We start from the raw sequence: 17,966 nt of genomic DNA, 5'->3' as shown, positions 1-17,966 counted from the left end.
ATATCTCCCTTCATCCCCTCCATTCCCGTTTAATTATCTCAGGCTCTCCTTTATAACGATGCCCGCAAGATGTCCCATTAAGAGAAGTTTTTAAATAATTTCTATTTTATATAAGTATCGTGTCGAAGATTTTACTTCTGTTTATTTTGTTTTTCTTATAAATTTTAGCGCGATTTTAATCAAAATACTTTCTCAGGGTTGAATATGGCTATATTGTTCGGAAAAAGCTTTTGTATGGTTCAAATGATGGTTAATCTCATTTACTCGTTTATCTACGTTTATGATAGTAAAAACGTCAAATGTCTTAGAGTTTCAGATAATTGAATTTCCTCACCTGTCATCTTTATTTTGCTAAAAGCATTTACAGGCATTATGTACTTCAAAGGGAATTAAATGGGCTAGGTAATTTACTTAGGGATTAACTCAGGTGTCATGGTCTGAGCTATTATTCATTTATCGTTTTACATATGTTACATAATTTTTGTTTTATATACTGTTGAATTTCTTTTGTACGTTAGTCGGAATCGGACAGCCGTCCCGATATCACCGATCTGTATCAAAATTACTGTCAGATCCTTAATAAATGTTGAAACGCTGATTGGACTTTACTCGGTTACTTTTACCAAACTGAGGGCTACCACCCGAGTGTTGATCGGGTTATAGTACAGCCGAGTGTTGATCGAGTTGTACAGTAGTCCTTATTGGCGGTGCTAATTTAGTTGTCGGTAATCGTCCCAAACCTTTCTGGACTGGACATTGCCGGTAAAATCCTTACGGACATTCCGGGGAATAAGGATAATTGGTGCAGATAACCGGGTACGATCCACGGACCTTGGCCAAGCGAGTTTTCCCCAAACCTCAACTTACCAGGACCCATAGCCTCAACATGGACTGACATGCAGTTCCGACCACAGTGGCAGTTTTCGGCGCCGGTGTGCAGTAGATGTAATCGACGGCATTACAACGCCTGCAACGCTTTGGAAAAACGATGTCACCGATGTGGACAGGAAGGACATTTTGGCAGAGCGTGCGGAAACATTGGATCCCGTACTGTATACAAAACCGAACCGAAAAGAAAAGATTTTCAGCGACTCCGAGAACACAACGAAAGAAAGAAACTCGTCAGAGCACTTCCGTTTTCCAAGTTAAGTGACGCCGCTTTTAAACAATGTGTTAGTGATAAGTCTGTTTTCATGTTAGATTTAAAAGCAAATATGAAGAAATTTCAAGAAACTATCGCGACTTTGAAAACGGACAACTTGCAACTACATTGTAGATTCAAAAGTGAAACAACTTTCGTCGGAACTGGAAGATAAAGACGACAAATCAAATTTTATACGGTTTGTCTAAGTGGCGTTGTTTCGGACGGAAGGAAAATGCGACCCATAATTTCGGAGTACCAGTGGCTTCTGGACAATTATGAAATGGAACACATCATCTTGCAATCTATTAAAAGAAAATGTGTATGCAGGACAGAATAGGAGATCGACAGCGAGTTTTTACGTAAAGAACATCGGTGGATAAAGAAATTCGGAATTGACTTTGTGCTTAAATCATAACAATATAACATTAACTTTTTAGTCTTTTTGTAATGTGGACTGTCAATTATAGTTTTGCGTAGAGGAAATTGTTTCATATATGCGGCATGTGTAAAATGAGCTTAAATTTTATTAGTTTAAGTTTGGGGACCAAACTTTTTGTAGCAGGGAGGAGTTATGTACAAATTTTGATAAATTTTGATTATCAATAATCTAAATTTTTGTAAAGGGCATAAGGAATATAAAAAAAATTCTTTTAGATAATAATTTTGGTCGGGGTGTGATCAAATCCAGTAACGACAGAATGGCTTTATGATAGATTTGATCACACAAAGCCGTATTTGATCACCTCATAATATTCAAAGAATTATTACTTAAATTTACATAATTTTCAGCAACTATACGATTGAATATCAAATTATTGACATTAATCTTTATTTACATTTTATAAAGTTATCATGCTAACCCTGCGTGCGCCCCACACTGCGTCATTTACGTTATTGATGGAATATATTAGAATATACGTTACAAACATTTGTAGCATTACCACAGAAAGGCACCGAAAAAAGTATACATAAGAATTTTATTACCTCTTTTTTTTGGTGTAATATATTTCATGTACTTTTTTCTTTATAGATGCTTCACACCGTTTTAACCAATTGCAAGGGTTGAAAATGTTCAAATGCAATCACCGTATACCATGTATACTTACTACAATCGTCTTCTTAGACACGTTTTTGTCAAAAGACATAAACATAGTGGTGATTCGGGTTTAAAAAAAATGATGACAAGGTTTTGAATTTTTGTCAATTTTTAGAAGCCTTTATTTTAACGTTCAGTTGAATACTAGAGATAGTTTTGCTCTGTAAAATATTCTGTTTATATTTGTTTATAATGTCTGTCTAAAATAAAACCACCTATTTCTTGTTTCAGATCTATATAAAGTCACAAAAGAAACGAAACCAAGCCACTGCGATCTTAGTAACCGGTTCTAACAAACAAATTTTAGTGTTTTAATCTTCCTAGTTTCTTTACTGGTTTAACAGAATGGGTCTACCTCGATAAGGATGGGAATCGTTGTACATTTTGTTACTTTCTGCGGATTTTTGCTGGTTTTTCTACGTGGGGAAACGTGTGCATATAATTTTGAAATCGGTTACGAGTATCATTATGAATACAAAGCCAACTCGGTGGTACTAGAAAATAACTTCAAAATATCCACTATTGTAAAGGTAACCTGTTTATTAATCTATGTCACGTATCGTTTATCATTCTGTTTCTATTTAAAAGGTACTCTTTTTTTTTATCTATGCTTTCATAAATTGTAATGTCAATTTATTGTTCTCCTTATTTGAATAATATGTAAAAAAAACATGCATTACAAAAGTTACACATACCTTTACCAGATTATTACCAAAACAAACACACTTTCGAAAATTCTGTATGTTTTATTTCATTCTCTACATATAATCAATAAATAAAAAAAGTTCTATAAGACTCAAGTGACTTCATACAAAACAAAATTATTTAAAGGGTTTTTACACAGTGTAGGAACGGAAGTGTACAGTTTTGGGAAGCGCTGTTCGTCGAAGCGAGTAATCAAATTGTAAATGCTAGTTACCTCCAGAGAGTTGCTGGTTGCACTAAAGAATATAGTTTGTGTATGTGTTTAAAAAATACTACTCACATAATGATTAAGCATACAGTAATTATTCATGTTGCCTCGTATTATTAGGAATGTTGGGGGAATCAGAATATCCTCATCTAACTGAGAGAATTAGATTACCTCAGAAATATGCACTCGTTTTATGAATATGCATCATTCGCCTGTGGCATATAAAAATCAAAATGCAAACTTCATTCATTATTACAATTGTTGTCTTAATTGTACTCATGTTGGGTTGTTCGGATCAGAACGAGGTCACATCGGAAATCATATTTGGGCAATTTTATCGAAACGTATTTAATCGGATCTAAACGGGCAATAAGATAGTGACAGTTTGCATCACATGAAATATTTCTACATGTATTTGGACCTAACTGTTTCAAAGCTCAATTAATCGCATAAGAACGTATCGACTCGCATCACCTCGTACGTAAGATACAGAAGTTCCACGATTAGTTTCTATTTGTCAATCGTAGTTTTAATTATCGCACGACAGTGGGAACCTACGAAGAATTTATTGGTTTTTTTCAAACATGTGACTTTTTTGTCTCAAAGTTAACATATTAGGAAAATATTTCAACAACAAGAAACATTATTTCTTGTCAATTAAGATGAGAAACACTTCTCTGGATATTGTGATTCAAATTCTTATTGAAGATTTGTACAGTAAAACACGGTTAAAGCGAACACGCTTATAATGAATTGACGCTTACAGTGAAGTGATTTTCATTCCCCGTGACTTTATTGATGTAAACCTGACGGATATAACGAATTACGCTTATAACGAAGCAAAATAGTCCGTCCCTGGCACTTTGTTATAAGCGTGTTTTACTGTACTGTTTTAAATCCAATAAGAATTTTTCCATAGAAAAAAATGAAATGTTGCTTTAAGGATGGAAATGATGAGTATAAACTTATTCTAGTTTACTACCGTATAAAATTGAGACACTGTCCGTCCAGATATTAGTTATTTATGTATTTTCAATCTACGATGAAAATACTGTACTCAGCGCTGCTTGTTCTCTCGCTTCGACAAACAGCGCTACCCAAAACTGTACACTTCCGTCCCTACACTGTGATTTTAAAAATGCATGAGGCATATAGTGCCCTCTTTATGTTGCAGATTAATCAAATCGTTTAAATTATGTTCCGATACATGTACAAATGTAGTTACCAACGAAGGCTAATTCTAATTATTAGTAATCATATCTTGAAACTTTGCTTTTAAAATACTACTATGAATTTTTATAATGTTTCTGTTTTTAATTTTGACTATCGGTGGTTTATCTTGACGTAGATATCCATCGTGATACCCAATCAACCACCTGCATGGTACATGACACCATTTATCTATACAGAAGAAATTTAAAAACAGCAAAAACTTTCTTAATTAGTGGTTTGGTCGCGGCATTACATAGCAGCAATCGATTGCCAAATAGGGCACCCAGTTTCGGTGTACTTTTAATATTTTTTTAATATGAAATGCATTTTTAATGAGGGGAAGAGTTGAGAGGTGAAGATCATGATCACTGTAACGATTATGCCAGTGCCAAGGTGGCATTTTGCCAAACGTATTCATATGGTGCAAAACTGAAACCTTGGGAGTCAATAATATTTGAAGCATTAGTTATTAAATGTTAATTATCAAAACGTTGTACCTGTTCAAAGCTGTTATCATTATGATCTTACGGTGAATCGGTCCTTTAAATTCACATTAACTGCGAATTACATGGACAAATCTGAGCCTCTGATTTAAAGAAAATTTTAAATGTAATTGGGTTCAATGAACTTTGGAATAGACAAAAAAAAAATGATTAACGTATTCTAAAAGTCATAAATTAACGAATTGCAGACCTGGCTAAACAAGATATTTTTGTTAAATAGAGGATTTGCAGGAATGTCTTTTTTATAAACATTCATTTGATGGATTTTATCTTCAATATTATCTTAGAAAGTCAGTTCCTGTAAAATTACAACAGTGTATATCAAAATTAAGATTGTCTTCTCATCGTTCAGCCATCGAAACTGGAAGGTACAATCATACACACAGAGCCCAAAGGAACTGCTTTTCATGTAAAAACTATGTTGAAGATAAATTCCATTTTATTTCAGTGTGTCGAGCATATACATGTATTGAATACCGTAAAAATATATTAAAAAGTATTCTTAAAATAAAACCATCGATGTTTAAACTGGTGCAATTGTTTAAAACGAACATTTTAAAGATATGTGTAACCTCGGAAAATATATTTACTTTAGTATAAAAATTAAGAACCGATATCTGTAATTAACTTTAGATGTTGTTCTTTTGATTCCTTTCCCCTTTACTTATGCCATATTTCATATTTATGTATGTACTTTGCTCTCCTGTAAAACACCCACTTCTGTTCTTTACTATGTTCTTTAATAATATTAATTTGTATAATCGGATGAGCTGCAAAACTTAATGAAAGAAAGAATGAATTTTTGTACATTTAGCTGTTTTATCGCAGGCTACTCGAAGTCATCATTAAAGATTTCTGACTCTGGTTTAGACCGATTTAATTGTTCTATGACATTCTTAAATTATATGTATTCACTACAGCGGTCAGTAGAAAATATAAGTTATAGTTTGAATAAACCTCGTATCTTTCTTTTAATTAGTTTTTGTAGATGTACGTGTACAAAAGGAAAACATTGTGACATTGTAAATTTCTATTTTCTTTTTTTTTTTGTGGATGTAAATGTACAATTTACGTTGTCATATTGTGAATTTTATATTTACACCCGCGCAGTAAATTCAAATTTACAATATGAAAACATTCTATATCAATTTTTTGTACATAAAGTTCTAAGCATATTCATGCGTGCATGCGTGCGTGAGATTCATTCAAATGTGTATGATTCTGTCTTTAAAATTAAAGAAATCATTTTGAAAATTACAGATTATGCTTTCGGAAACCAAATGTACTTTCTTTACCAAACATTCTACTGTCAAACCTACAATGCAAAGAAACGTGTCGAAAAACTTGAAAAGACGTATTTTGCATTGTCTTTAAATTTTATTGAAATTCATCAATATATTCCATATATTTGCAGTTCAGTATTCAATCGCTGAGGAGAACTAATGGGTCACTGTTTTGCCAGCTTCACGTACACAATTTCATCCAGTCCGCCAGAGGGAAAAGTAAAATAAATAATCAGAACATTTAATATGCATTATATTTTAAACTTTTCAACACAGAATGAATATATCTCGATTATAACAACAAATTACATGTTTTAAAATGCATATATAAAACTGTTTTGTAAATGATGTTATCTTTTTTTAAACAGCTAGAACCAACCCAGCCGGATGGAATTTTAAAAACGGGTAATTGTAAATGATAATTGTATTATAAATGGTTTAAGTCCATCCATTAATGCAATACAACTCGTATCATTAATCTTATGCATGGTCAATGATACATTTATTTGCCTTTTTTTCTTATATCAGTAACACCCCCAGCATACGGCTATTCCAAATTCGGAAGACACTGCCGAACGCGATACAGTAATAATTTGCCACGGAAAAGGAAAGGTCTGTGAAAAAATGACAAAAACAAATCGTCAACTATCTCAAAAATCCATAAAACGAAATACAAATTCAAAGCAGAGCAACACGGACCCTCAAAAAGATAGAGGTAGGATCAAGTGCCTAGAAGGGGTGAGCATCCTCACACCCGCCGCGTGCTCTTTGTCGTAATCGGGGAAAAAAACTGGAAAAGTCCGTAGACAAATAGGTGATTAATTATGGCCTAACAATTAGTATGTAATTCTCTTTAAACTCTCCAATAGAATATTACTTCAATTTTTTTTTTAGGTCTAAATCATACAGATGATTAAGCCTTAAAATGGTACAATATTCTATTAAATAGAGAATGATTTATTTTCCGCTGTTGATGTTTAAACCTCAAAATGGGGCAATCGGTTTTTAGAACGTAGATATTTTTTGTAAATAAATAATTTAAGCAACAAGGGTGACCTTTCATTGAGATTTGAAATACAAACTGTCAAAACCATCTATCTACAATGTCTCCAATTTTCTTGTCATTATCTTCACTAATCATTAAATTATGATAGTTTGAATGGAACACCGTCGAAAAGAAATGGATAACATTCGAACGCAGGGATAAAAATGTATTTGCTTTGTAGAACGCGGAATCTTTACTTGCAACAATCATATCATAAAACGTACATATACCAATGAAAATATCAAGGAAGTGACAATTATTACTTTAAGTTTGAAACCAAGACCATGTGAATGGTTTTATTTAGTCTGTGTCACTTTCCTTTTGTACGGAAAGCCATTGTAGTTCCCATGACTTTCCATGGTATTTTGTAAAAGATATAGAAAATCAACATTCCATACCAATTTGCAAAGTATTCGGAGCTGCCATAACTCGTAAAGGGGACCCACATCGCTCTGTAGAAAGATGATTTTTGCAATGCTTGTAATGATTGAATTAAACTAGTTTTCTATATTTTCGTTCGTTTCAAAATACTTCGATGCAATGGTCTATTATTATCATGTCCTTTAAATCGTATATTTTTAAATGACAGTAATAACACACAAACAGCTGCATGCATCTATTCCTAGTATGGGGTCATTCCTCGACCTCAGGGCAGGGGTGTCGCAAACAGATGCTACCTTAATTTACTCCTTTCATCTTTTTTTTTGTATGGACAAGCCTGTCCTGATAGATTTTTTTGGGCAAAACTTCATGCAGAAATAGACTGTTTATCTGCAAAATTGTTGTTTTAGTCAACTTTGAAGGTTAGTTAAAGAAATCAAGCACAATATGCTAGGTTCTAAATGAAAATTAAAAGAAAATATAGAAATATGTACAGTAGAAACAATCAAATGAACTTTCGTTTTCAAACGAACCAACTTGTACGTTCATGCGATCCAATTTTTTCAACCCTGATCCATTCAAACGCTCATAATTTAAAATCAGATAATGTAATGACTAAAAAATTGGAGACATTGTAGATTCATGATTTTGACAGATTTGTATTCTATTAAATTGCGTTGAAATGACAAGGAATAGTCATACTTGTTGCTTAAACTATTTATTTACAAAGAAATATCGACAATTTTGACAATCGACAAAAGCCTAATCATCCTTTATGATTTAGACCTAGAATTTGAAGTTAATATCTTATTAGAGAGTTTAAAGGAGAATTAAAAACCTTCCCTTTTCATGGCATATTACTGCTACTCCGCATTCGGCAGTGTCATCTGCGTTCGGAACATTCGTATGATGGGGTGAGTAGTGAGTGTTAATTTTGACCCTTAGTGATATAATTTTAAATGGGACAGAATTAAATCAATATTGGTCAGAAGTCTGAACACCAATATTAATACAACTTTATATCATTAGTGGATGTCGCAGCATTATAAGTTGTTACATAGTATTGCAGATAAAATACGTAACCAACGTTAGGCTATTTACGTGTATCTGTCAAATATGAACATTTTTAGAAGGTCAACCAATCCATACTTATTTTTTTTCTCAAAAGTACTCAGTCTGTAGTATGGTCCATAGATTATCGTACTTTGAAAAACATCTTTCTCAAAGTGCGTTGTTGAGATATGCATGACCCCAAATTCAACTCGCTTCCAAAATGTTTTTCACATTGCTTTATTTTTTTTTTTTAAGTTTGTTGCAACAGTGTAATCATTTAATGTATGTTTTAGATTTCATTTTGAGATTTGTGAAGATGGTCTGGTGAAAGTGGTCTTACATGACCTTGAAGACCACAATGATGTCATTAATCTCAAAAAAGTCCTGGCCAGTGTAATTTCAGCCACTGTAAAGGTTTGTTTATCGTTTTATAAATTATTTTCAAAAAAATAATATTTTAAAAGAGATTCCGCATGGAATATTTAAATATTTTCTCCTACCGTTGGTAAATATACTTATATAAAAATAGTTTCGATTAACTAATGTTCTATAATTACAATATATTGATCTTCCACAATTCATTATTCTCTCTTTGAATTGCTCTTAAGGTGGTTTTAACACTTCAGAAGTGTAAGAGATTTTTGTTTTTGTTTTTGCATTTTTTTTAATAGTAGGTCCAGTATTCAGCAATACATGGCCCCAAAGTTTGACATTCTATTTTCAATATAATTATTGTTTAAGAAAACCCCTTTAAAACTGCTTTAAAATTCTAAGTGAAAGTGGTAAAAACTTTAAATAAAAAATAAAAACACCATGAAGTTTGCGTAGCTTTCATTGAATGTACAAAATATGAAACTGAAACATATAAACATTATTTCAAAGCAAACTGCTGGATAAAATTCCACAAATATATGAAAATATAAAGTGTATTCGTGAGAATAGCAGAAAACAGATATTTTGCTAAAACATTTCTAAATCTTATGATATTTTTCAGCTTCAAACTTCAACTCCCAAAACATTTACAAACTGGGAAGAAGATCACAATGGTATGTATATGTATATATTGCTATTTAAGAACAACGGAAATAATGTTTAGTTAGATTTTAAATGGCAACAATCGATCGCGAATATTAAAATGAATCATTAGGGTGTTTCAAATTATGTTTATCTTACATGTATTTCAAAAAAATGAAAATCTAGCGGGAAATGGCAATGCTGTGCTAAAATACAAATGAATAATTATTATTGTTTCTTGCTTGAAAAATAGCGTAAACTGAAATATTGTAATCTTTCAGTCTTATATACCTTTGTAAATATTCGCATTCCTATGTGGTTTTACTATTAAATAAAGTGTGAAAGTTGAGTTGAACATATTTTATTGACTAATGCCAAAAGGATTGAACACAAGTTTCAAAAACTTAGAGAGTCCTTGTACATAATATATAAACGTTAACATTGTAGTTCTTCTAAAAATATTTTGAAGGATTTTCCCTTGTGTGTTTGTATGTCAATTCTTTTAAAGTCCCTCCTGGTGACTAATTTTTGATCGTAGGGTTATATGATCTATACTATAATATGATCCTTTAAAAGTTAAATCACAAAGATGCGGCCTTGCAATTCCTGACAAGAATATTCTTGAAAATGTTTTTCTATATACTCCTTAATGAAAGTGTATCTGGCTCCTTTCAAGTAAAAAAGGGGGAGGGGTATCACAATTTGAACAATACATAAACAACAAACATCAAGAAACTTTTATAGTTTTACATCACATTGTGTCATTATTGTTTTAAAAGATTTTCACTCTATATATTCAAATACTGAACTGTTCATCCTCATGGAACATTGATAGGAGGGCCAAATTTTGAGTTTAATACTTTAAAATATGACAAATAATAAATTGATAACAAATGATAGCACTGTGTATGCAGTTTTTGAGAAAAAGATCTTTTAAAGATAGTTTTGCGATTTGCATTTTAATGTGCAAATTTCTGCCTTTCATTATTTTTTCCAATTGTTTTGTGTAACGTTGTACCACTCCTAGGACTGGACCCTCGCAATTGATCCGGATGGAAGCGGGGTGAGGATGACGTTCGAACAATTTAAAATCTACGTAAAGTTAATTTCAATGCATTTTTGGTGCAGTAGAAAAATCAGTGGACAGCTTAATCTTATATTATATTCCTTGTTGTGGTTTCCCTTTTTGCCATGTTTAGCTGAAATTAGTCGAGTGGATAGAGGAGTAAATTTGTCTATTTGAGGTTTTAAAACTTATTCCAGGGTATTTGCAACATCATTATGAACTTCGAAAAACAACTTCCGGATATAAAGTCCTTAAATTCCATGAGAGTGAAGGGCAAGTCTATAGAAAACACACAAAGGTAAAACGTTGTAATTCTGCCATTGAATAACAAAATACATAGAAAAATTGCGCATTTCACTATTGTACCATTGGAACTTAGATCATGTCTTCATCATTATTTTTTTTTATGACAATTGACTTTATATGTGAACGTTTCTTTGACTTTAAGAGTCGATCTAACCTATATAATTCAAAATAAATAAAAAAAGTTTTTATTCGATAAAATTGTCCATCTTTTGTTCTAATTGGAGATGCATATTAAAACCCACATATCGCTATACTAAATCAATGCATAAATTAAAAGTTTTTTGATTTGATTAGAGTTTTGAAAAAAAAATAATGATTGATAAACATTGGTAAAACCTGAAAAAATCAATCGGACTAAGGCCTGACCTTTCTTTTCGATTTGCATAGTACGAGCTTTATAGACTTCTTAATTTTGTTAGATTGTGAAAACAATTCTTGAACAATTTATCAATGCTAAATTTTTTGTTTCTTTAATTGTAAACCCATTTAAGCATTTTGTTACATTTTCATTTCTGATTAAGTATGTTATTTTCAGACTTTACATTACACCAACGATGGAATTATTGAATTCATTGAGGCACACGATAAAGTTATTCTCCACAATAAAATTGATTACAAGAAGCAGGAAGTGACGTATCTGTAAAGCCATTATTTTCAAATTGTTTGGCATTATCAGTAAAATGATGAATAAGTATAAATAGTTTTATTAATATTGAATTAGGATTATTTTCTTTGTGTGTTAAAGATTTAAATAAGCTTGATAATCATATTAAAAAGATGTTGCAAATAAGTATTTATTCTTTATACTCATATTTCTTATTTACTATGTGGTTTTATTAATTAACTTGAGTTTGTTAAATAACATTATATTTTACAAATAAATGTACATGAGAAAATTTGGATTAAAGCAAAATGCTCAAAACTGTTTTTAATAGACACCCTGTATCGGGAGGAAAAGAAATTGAAGATGAAGCTAGTGGAGGTAAGATCTTACAGCTTATGGAAGTTCATCAATAAAATAACCAGGGCAAAAATGTTATCTATTTTGATCTACTGCTGTGGGAAAGCATTAATCTTTAAATTAACTAAATTATTATTATTAATATTATCGGCTCATTAACATCGATTTACTATCAGGAGACTTTAGAAAAACACAAGACTTTAAATAATATGTGCACAAACAGTTTGATCGAGTAAGATGAACAGGATTTGAAGAGTGGCATTAAATAAAGTAATACCGAAACCATGCCCTTTCTACCCGGTTTTCTCTCCAAACGATGTTTTCATTGGACTTTATAGGAGGAGAGCATGAAAGAGAGCGCTCCCTTCCTCGGGTTCGATTGTCTTCACCCCACCCAGATATTCTTTTTATATGTTTAAAAATGGTAAATTGTTGTGCGTATGTGAGATATTTTACCTTTTTTCAACCGTTTGTTTTCACATTTCAAAACATAAATTATGTCAGGCTTGTAAAAAAAACAGGTTTGCCCCCCCCCTCCCCCCAAAAAAGCGGGATGCAGAGGTAAATTTTATATTTTGAATGTATATTTCACTATTTGTTTGAAGTGGGAAAACCATTTTTTGTTCCATGGTATATCTTAAACATTTCACACCCCATAGGATAATATACCTATCTAACTAAAGTCATTTACATGTATTTGAATAATAACATATTAAGTATATTATTTGTGAATTATAGAGCTATAAAAATATATGAAGATCTACATTACAATATTCTGATCTAGAAATGAGGGAGAGTTAACTTTATTTTACACTTTCACTTTGATTATTCAAAAACTTAATAGGCTGAATGAAAAAAAAAGCTAATATAATATGACACAGTTTTACTAATTGGTAAACATACATATGTAAGTTTTTAGATCCTGATCTTAAATTGTGTGAATGATGAACTGGGAAAAATGGATGAATTACTTCATTTAAATAATCTGGTGCTACACCATTACTGATCTTATACATTAAATTTAGTTTATGTTTTGTTCTCCGAAGATGTAGGGATTCCCATCCTAGTTCATCATACAAACATGATCTAGATGAATTAACTCTAAGCCCAGTAATTATTCTTGCAGCTTTTACTTGTACCTTTTCAACTCTGCAGTTGCTTGGGTACAATTATACCAGACTATGTCAGAACCTGTTTTTAAAATTATAGACCATAAAGTAACACTTTACAGATCATTGATTTTTATGATTAAATTGATTTTATGTTGAATTCCTTTATAATTGAATGTTTTTTTTTCAACAAGATGTGAGTTAAAAGTAATTTTTTAGGTTAAAAGAAGCAAATGGAACATGTAAATTGATTTGCAGATGCAACATGACATTTTCACAAAGCTCAAAGTGATATCAATATATTTTTTTTTATTTTCAATATATCATTGCACAATAAGTATTATATAAACCGTCATGCGTAAAAACTAGACTGCGTATAATATTGTTCGACAATTTTATGGTATATTTTCTATCGATCAAAAAGTATGATGGATTTTTTAATATACACAGCTTTGAAAAAAAATGCACAGATAACTTAAGCATGACACCACACTTATGATGTTGGATTTGTTTAAATTATAATAAACTCTATACATTTCTCCTGAAGCTTTTGCGTTATCATTGTTCATTTTCAGATGTGAAAGATATCGAATCGAGTACTAAAACAACAGTTCATCTTGTGAATAAAGTGTGAGTGTATATTAGTAGACTATCATTACAAAGACATTTTGTCTATAGAATTGTATAGACGTTAAAATATATTTCGAGAAGAAGTGTATGATGCATGTACAAAATAATTAATCTGATTTTTTTTAAAACAAATTTACTTTTAGCAAAGTTTACCGAGTGGACCAAGTTTTAAACCTAGACATTGCTTCAAAAGTTAAAGACAGCATTATTGCCAAAAAGGTACGATTAATTTATTGCCAATTAAAACATCAATTTTTATATCTAAATTGATGCTTTATATGCTTGACCAAAGTCGAATTACAAATTTGAATTTACGAATTCGGTGAAAGCCGAATTACAAACGAAATACAGAGCTTAAAATTCTTTGTTATTTAGATAAGCTGGAATCCGAACCCCCCCCCCCCCCTCCTAGAAAATAAATGAATACACAAAATCAAATATACACAAACCATCACATTATTCTTATCATTATATTTGTCTTTTAATTCCAATAATGCTCCAATTATAATTCAATACTATTAGATTTATAATAGAGTTTAGCATCGCTCAGTAGGTGAACGTCGCCAATGTGCATTTATGACGTAGGTGAATAATTGACAATTAAAAAAAGCAAAAAAGCGTCCGCCTCCTAGATTTTCCACACAGATCTAAAGATGTGCTATCATCATGATTTATTTTTTTGTAAATTTTTAAATAAAAAAAAAAAAAAAAATAGAGTACAAAACCTGCTAAGCTTTATTATAAAACAGTATATTTTCACTTCTAGACTTTAAACATACTCAACTTTAAATGTGTTGGAACTCAAAAGGAAAATTGAAAACAGGCTTCTTGTGGAAAAATATTTACTTTTAAAAAATTGTAAATTTGAGATATTGGAGAGACACTTGGAGAAAATTATTGAAAAAATTTAGCAAGTATTTACTATATCCCAAATTATTTGTTAACAAAATATATGATGCTTTTTAAAGATAATTCATCTTTTAAATAAGCAAACCCTAATAAACAGCTATGCCACAAATTAAAGCAACAATACCCAATAGGTTGTTTTCTTTCCCCCTTTTTCTTTCTCATAAAAAATGTACTACATGCTAAATATTATGTCCAACATACTGTTGCTTGTGTATAATATAATCACATATTGGAAATTTTTCACTCAATGTGTTCGGTCCTTTCTCACTTTTACTAAAATACCCAAAACTTTCACACCATTGTGAATTATCATATATCAATTCTTGCATGTATATTGTATGTTAAAAGATGTAGAGATTCCAAAACAAATGTAGTATGTAAGAGAGCTGTAAAAGTCCTGAATAAAAACATAAAAAAAACTATTTAAAAAAAAACTACTTGTGAAATAATCCAAAAATGGACATTGTGTGTACTTTCATACCTTGAATTGACCCCTATAAAACGAAACAATATTATTCAGTTTCTTTTACTTGTAAATGTATATGAAGTTAAAAATGATATTACTAATCACATATCAAAATAAAAAGAATTGTTTTTGAAAAATCTTCGTTGAAGTGTGAAAAAGTGCAATTTATTAAATAGTTCTATAGTATTGCACGTGTATTTAAAAAAAAATAAATTCTCATGAAAAATATTAGATTCACTAAAAATCGGCGTTCTTAATGAACCCCTCGCTGTCTATATATCCGATTCGGAAAAAAAGATAATAATATAACAAAGATTTATTTTTGCTTATGGTAGTAAACATATTGCAGGCAAAATCCGAGAAGGTTCATCTGGAGGACGTCGATGTGCAAAAAGTGATAAAATCTAAAGTAGCTTGCATTCAGTCTTACACTGATGAAGGTAAGAAAACGTAAACTGTATTTAAAACAATTATGTTAGTTTTAGAAAAGTTATAGATGATATAACATTCTGCTTTTATCATAAAACATCTTTAAAAAAGAAAGTTGCCCCTTTCAGTGTTAAATTGAAAAAGAAAAAATAAAGTCTAATTGATTTTTAATTAGTTATACGTAAACGTTAATTATATGAACTTTGTGTTACACTCTGCAAACTAGGGAACTCATTACACATAACTGATCGGATTCATTTTTCAATTTTTAGCCAACAGAAATAGAACTGATTGTTTTGCTGACTTGGTACAGATAGTTAACCGTCTTTATAAAGAGGACTACGAGAAACTTGCTACCATAGAGTTGTCACAATGGTGTCAACACAATGATGCGATGTGTGTTTCAAGAAGAAAAGTCTTCATTGATCTCCTAATGATCAAGGGGGGAAATGTCACTCAAGAACTAATAATTCATCATTTTTTACAAAATAAGGATGCCAACGAAACCGACCTCTTTCAGATATTTTTTCATATTGCAAATTTGCGAACCCCTACTTTGGTAATGCTCCGATAAAGTTTCTATTTTTGAAATTGGTTATACATGTGCATATGTACTATATTTTCAAATTAAAAGTAAGCGCATCTTACATTAAAATCAGTTGGAAATATGGTATGAAAATACTAATAAACATTTTTGCAGAATTTTTTGGAGGGTGTGGAAGAACTATGTCTTGGTCCAAATCATACTTTAAAAGGTAATGCGTTATTAAGTTTCCAGCAATATAACTTATAAGCAAAACACTTTGCTTTTGATATCAACATTAACATTATTAATTAATCTTTTTGCAGGATCAACAGCAATGACCAAAACTCAGAAACACGCATGTTTAGCATTAGGTACATTAATAAACACCTTTAGAAACAACTCTATGCACAGCAAAAAAACAGACACACTTTTGAATACGTTACAGGAGTGGTTGACCCCTTATAATCAAAGTAAGTTTAATCAAAGTACTGAAGTACTGACGGGGGTTGATTTCATCAATTGTTATTTATTTATTTTGCATTGCAAGTAAATTCCTACAAGTATTTGAATAACGCACATTTTTATAATATGAATCCTACAGGTATTTCGTGAAAATCCAATATCAATCATGTTGTGTAATATTCAAAGAATTATTCCATCAAACTACGTATTAGTAATCGAAATAGTTATGAGAAATTAAATTGTATGGATCCAAGCAAAATTGAACTCTACTCTCGTTCAGCCATACTCTCAGCTGTATCCGTTAATCTCCGACAAGCAAGAGAGACTCTATGCTTGTCGGAGATTTACGGAGACAGCCGAGCGTCTGGTTGAACGAGACTATATTGAACTATGGCGTAGGAATACATAAAATGTACGACTACAAAAAATATCTAAATTGTTCGTACCAGTTAAAATCTGACTAGTATTTACAAGGTATTTATGAATGAGTTTCCTTGAAGAACAATGCATAAGAACTCATAACATCGAATTTATTGATTAGAACTAAATGTTGTCAGCGGTGTTGATTTGTGCTTAGGTCCAAACACTGTTTCACTTTCGGTTTGCCAGAGTAACTGCATATCTATGTCCTTTATAAATAAGTTAAGTTCAACATTTTTCTTAAAGCGTACTATAAAGAAATTCGAAGCAAACAACGACCACGTCGGTCAGTGGGTAGTTTCGACAGTGAGCTTCATAACTACACTTCCTCGAAAATGGTCTTGATTCATGCATTGGGGAACACTGGGAGTTCTAGGGACCATCTTTTGACCTACATGCGACCCGGAGAAGGAGATAACAGTTGGAGAAGAGCAGCCATTCTAGGAATGAGACATTTTAATTGTGTGGAGGTATTAACTTACTTGATAAACATAGAGAAATAAAAAAATTATAATCTGGGTGTTGATTTTACTTAGGTTCAGATAATTTAAGCACGCATATGGTATTAAGTCATAAAATCTAACTTTCTCTTTAATAATTTACTGTAATTCATTTTAAATTGAACTCTATAGCTAACTTACTGGAATCTAGAATACGTGTAAATTCATGCATATGTAAATATTGTGTGTTTACAGCAAATTGATAATGAGTGATGTTTTGATATTGTTTGTGATTTTATGCATGAAATTATTATAAATAAACACATCTCTGGAAAATAATAAATGTTTGATACAATGGGATTTATCAAACTCTGTCGGGAATTTTCGTCAGAGTTGTTTTTGCCCTATGATGTACAATATGGTAATTGTGTCTGGTATTGATAAATTATATGTTTTTCTTTTTGGCACAAACAATATATACATGTCATTTACATGTACATGTATTAAGTATTACAACTGTCGCTAGGACAAAAGAAATGATAACTTAGCAGTTGTTAACAACACGTGGTAAATCGTTCGACATCGAAATTTTATGCGT

At 31.2% G+C, this 17,966-nt stretch overlaps 1 protein-coding gene across 1 annotated transcript in view; it reads left to right on the top strand.

The window, feature by feature from the left end:
• Nucleotides 1-510: 510 nt before the first annotated feature.
• LOC128176809 (uncharacterized) overlaps nucleotides 511-17,966 on the top strand; it is a 64,337-nt gene continuing 46,881 nt past the window's right edge. The window contains exons 1-15 of the mRNA XM_052843357.1: nucleotides 511-2,770; nucleotides 6,283-6,370; nucleotides 6,520-6,556; nucleotides 8,924-9,044; nucleotides 9,625-9,676; nucleotides 10,908-11,008; nucleotides 11,552-11,655; nucleotides 11,952-11,998; nucleotides 13,662-13,716; nucleotides 13,860-13,935; nucleotides 15,441-15,531; nucleotides 15,793-16,079; nucleotides 16,221-16,275; nucleotides 16,370-16,516; nucleotides 17,175-17,398. Coding sequence (XP_052699317.1) covers nucleotides 2,606-2,770; nucleotides 6,283-6,370; nucleotides 6,520-6,556; nucleotides 8,924-9,044; nucleotides 9,625-9,676; nucleotides 10,908-11,008; nucleotides 11,552-11,655; nucleotides 11,952-11,998; nucleotides 13,662-13,716; nucleotides 13,860-13,935; nucleotides 15,441-15,531; nucleotides 15,793-16,079; nucleotides 16,221-16,275; nucleotides 16,370-16,516; nucleotides 17,175-17,398 — 1,650 coding nt within the window. The 5' untranslated portion in view covers nucleotides 511-2,605. The remainder of the gene's footprint in view (nucleotides 2,771-6,282; nucleotides 6,371-6,519; nucleotides 6,557-8,923; nucleotides 9,045-9,624; nucleotides 9,677-10,907; nucleotides 11,009-11,551; nucleotides 11,656-11,951; nucleotides 11,999-13,661; nucleotides 13,717-13,859; nucleotides 13,936-15,440; nucleotides 15,532-15,792; nucleotides 16,080-16,220; nucleotides 16,276-16,369; nucleotides 16,517-17,174; nucleotides 17,399-17,966) is intronic.

Source organism: Crassostrea angulata, chromosome 3 (assembly GCF_025612915.1).
Source record: "Crassostrea angulata isolate pt1a10 chromosome 3, ASM2561291v2, whole genome shotgun sequence".
NCBI lineage: Eukaryota > Metazoa > Mollusca > Bivalvia > Ostreida > Ostreidae > Magallana > Magallana angulata.
Note: the sequence above shows the minus strand (reverse complement) of the source record. Positions and strands in the feature narration are given on the sequence as shown.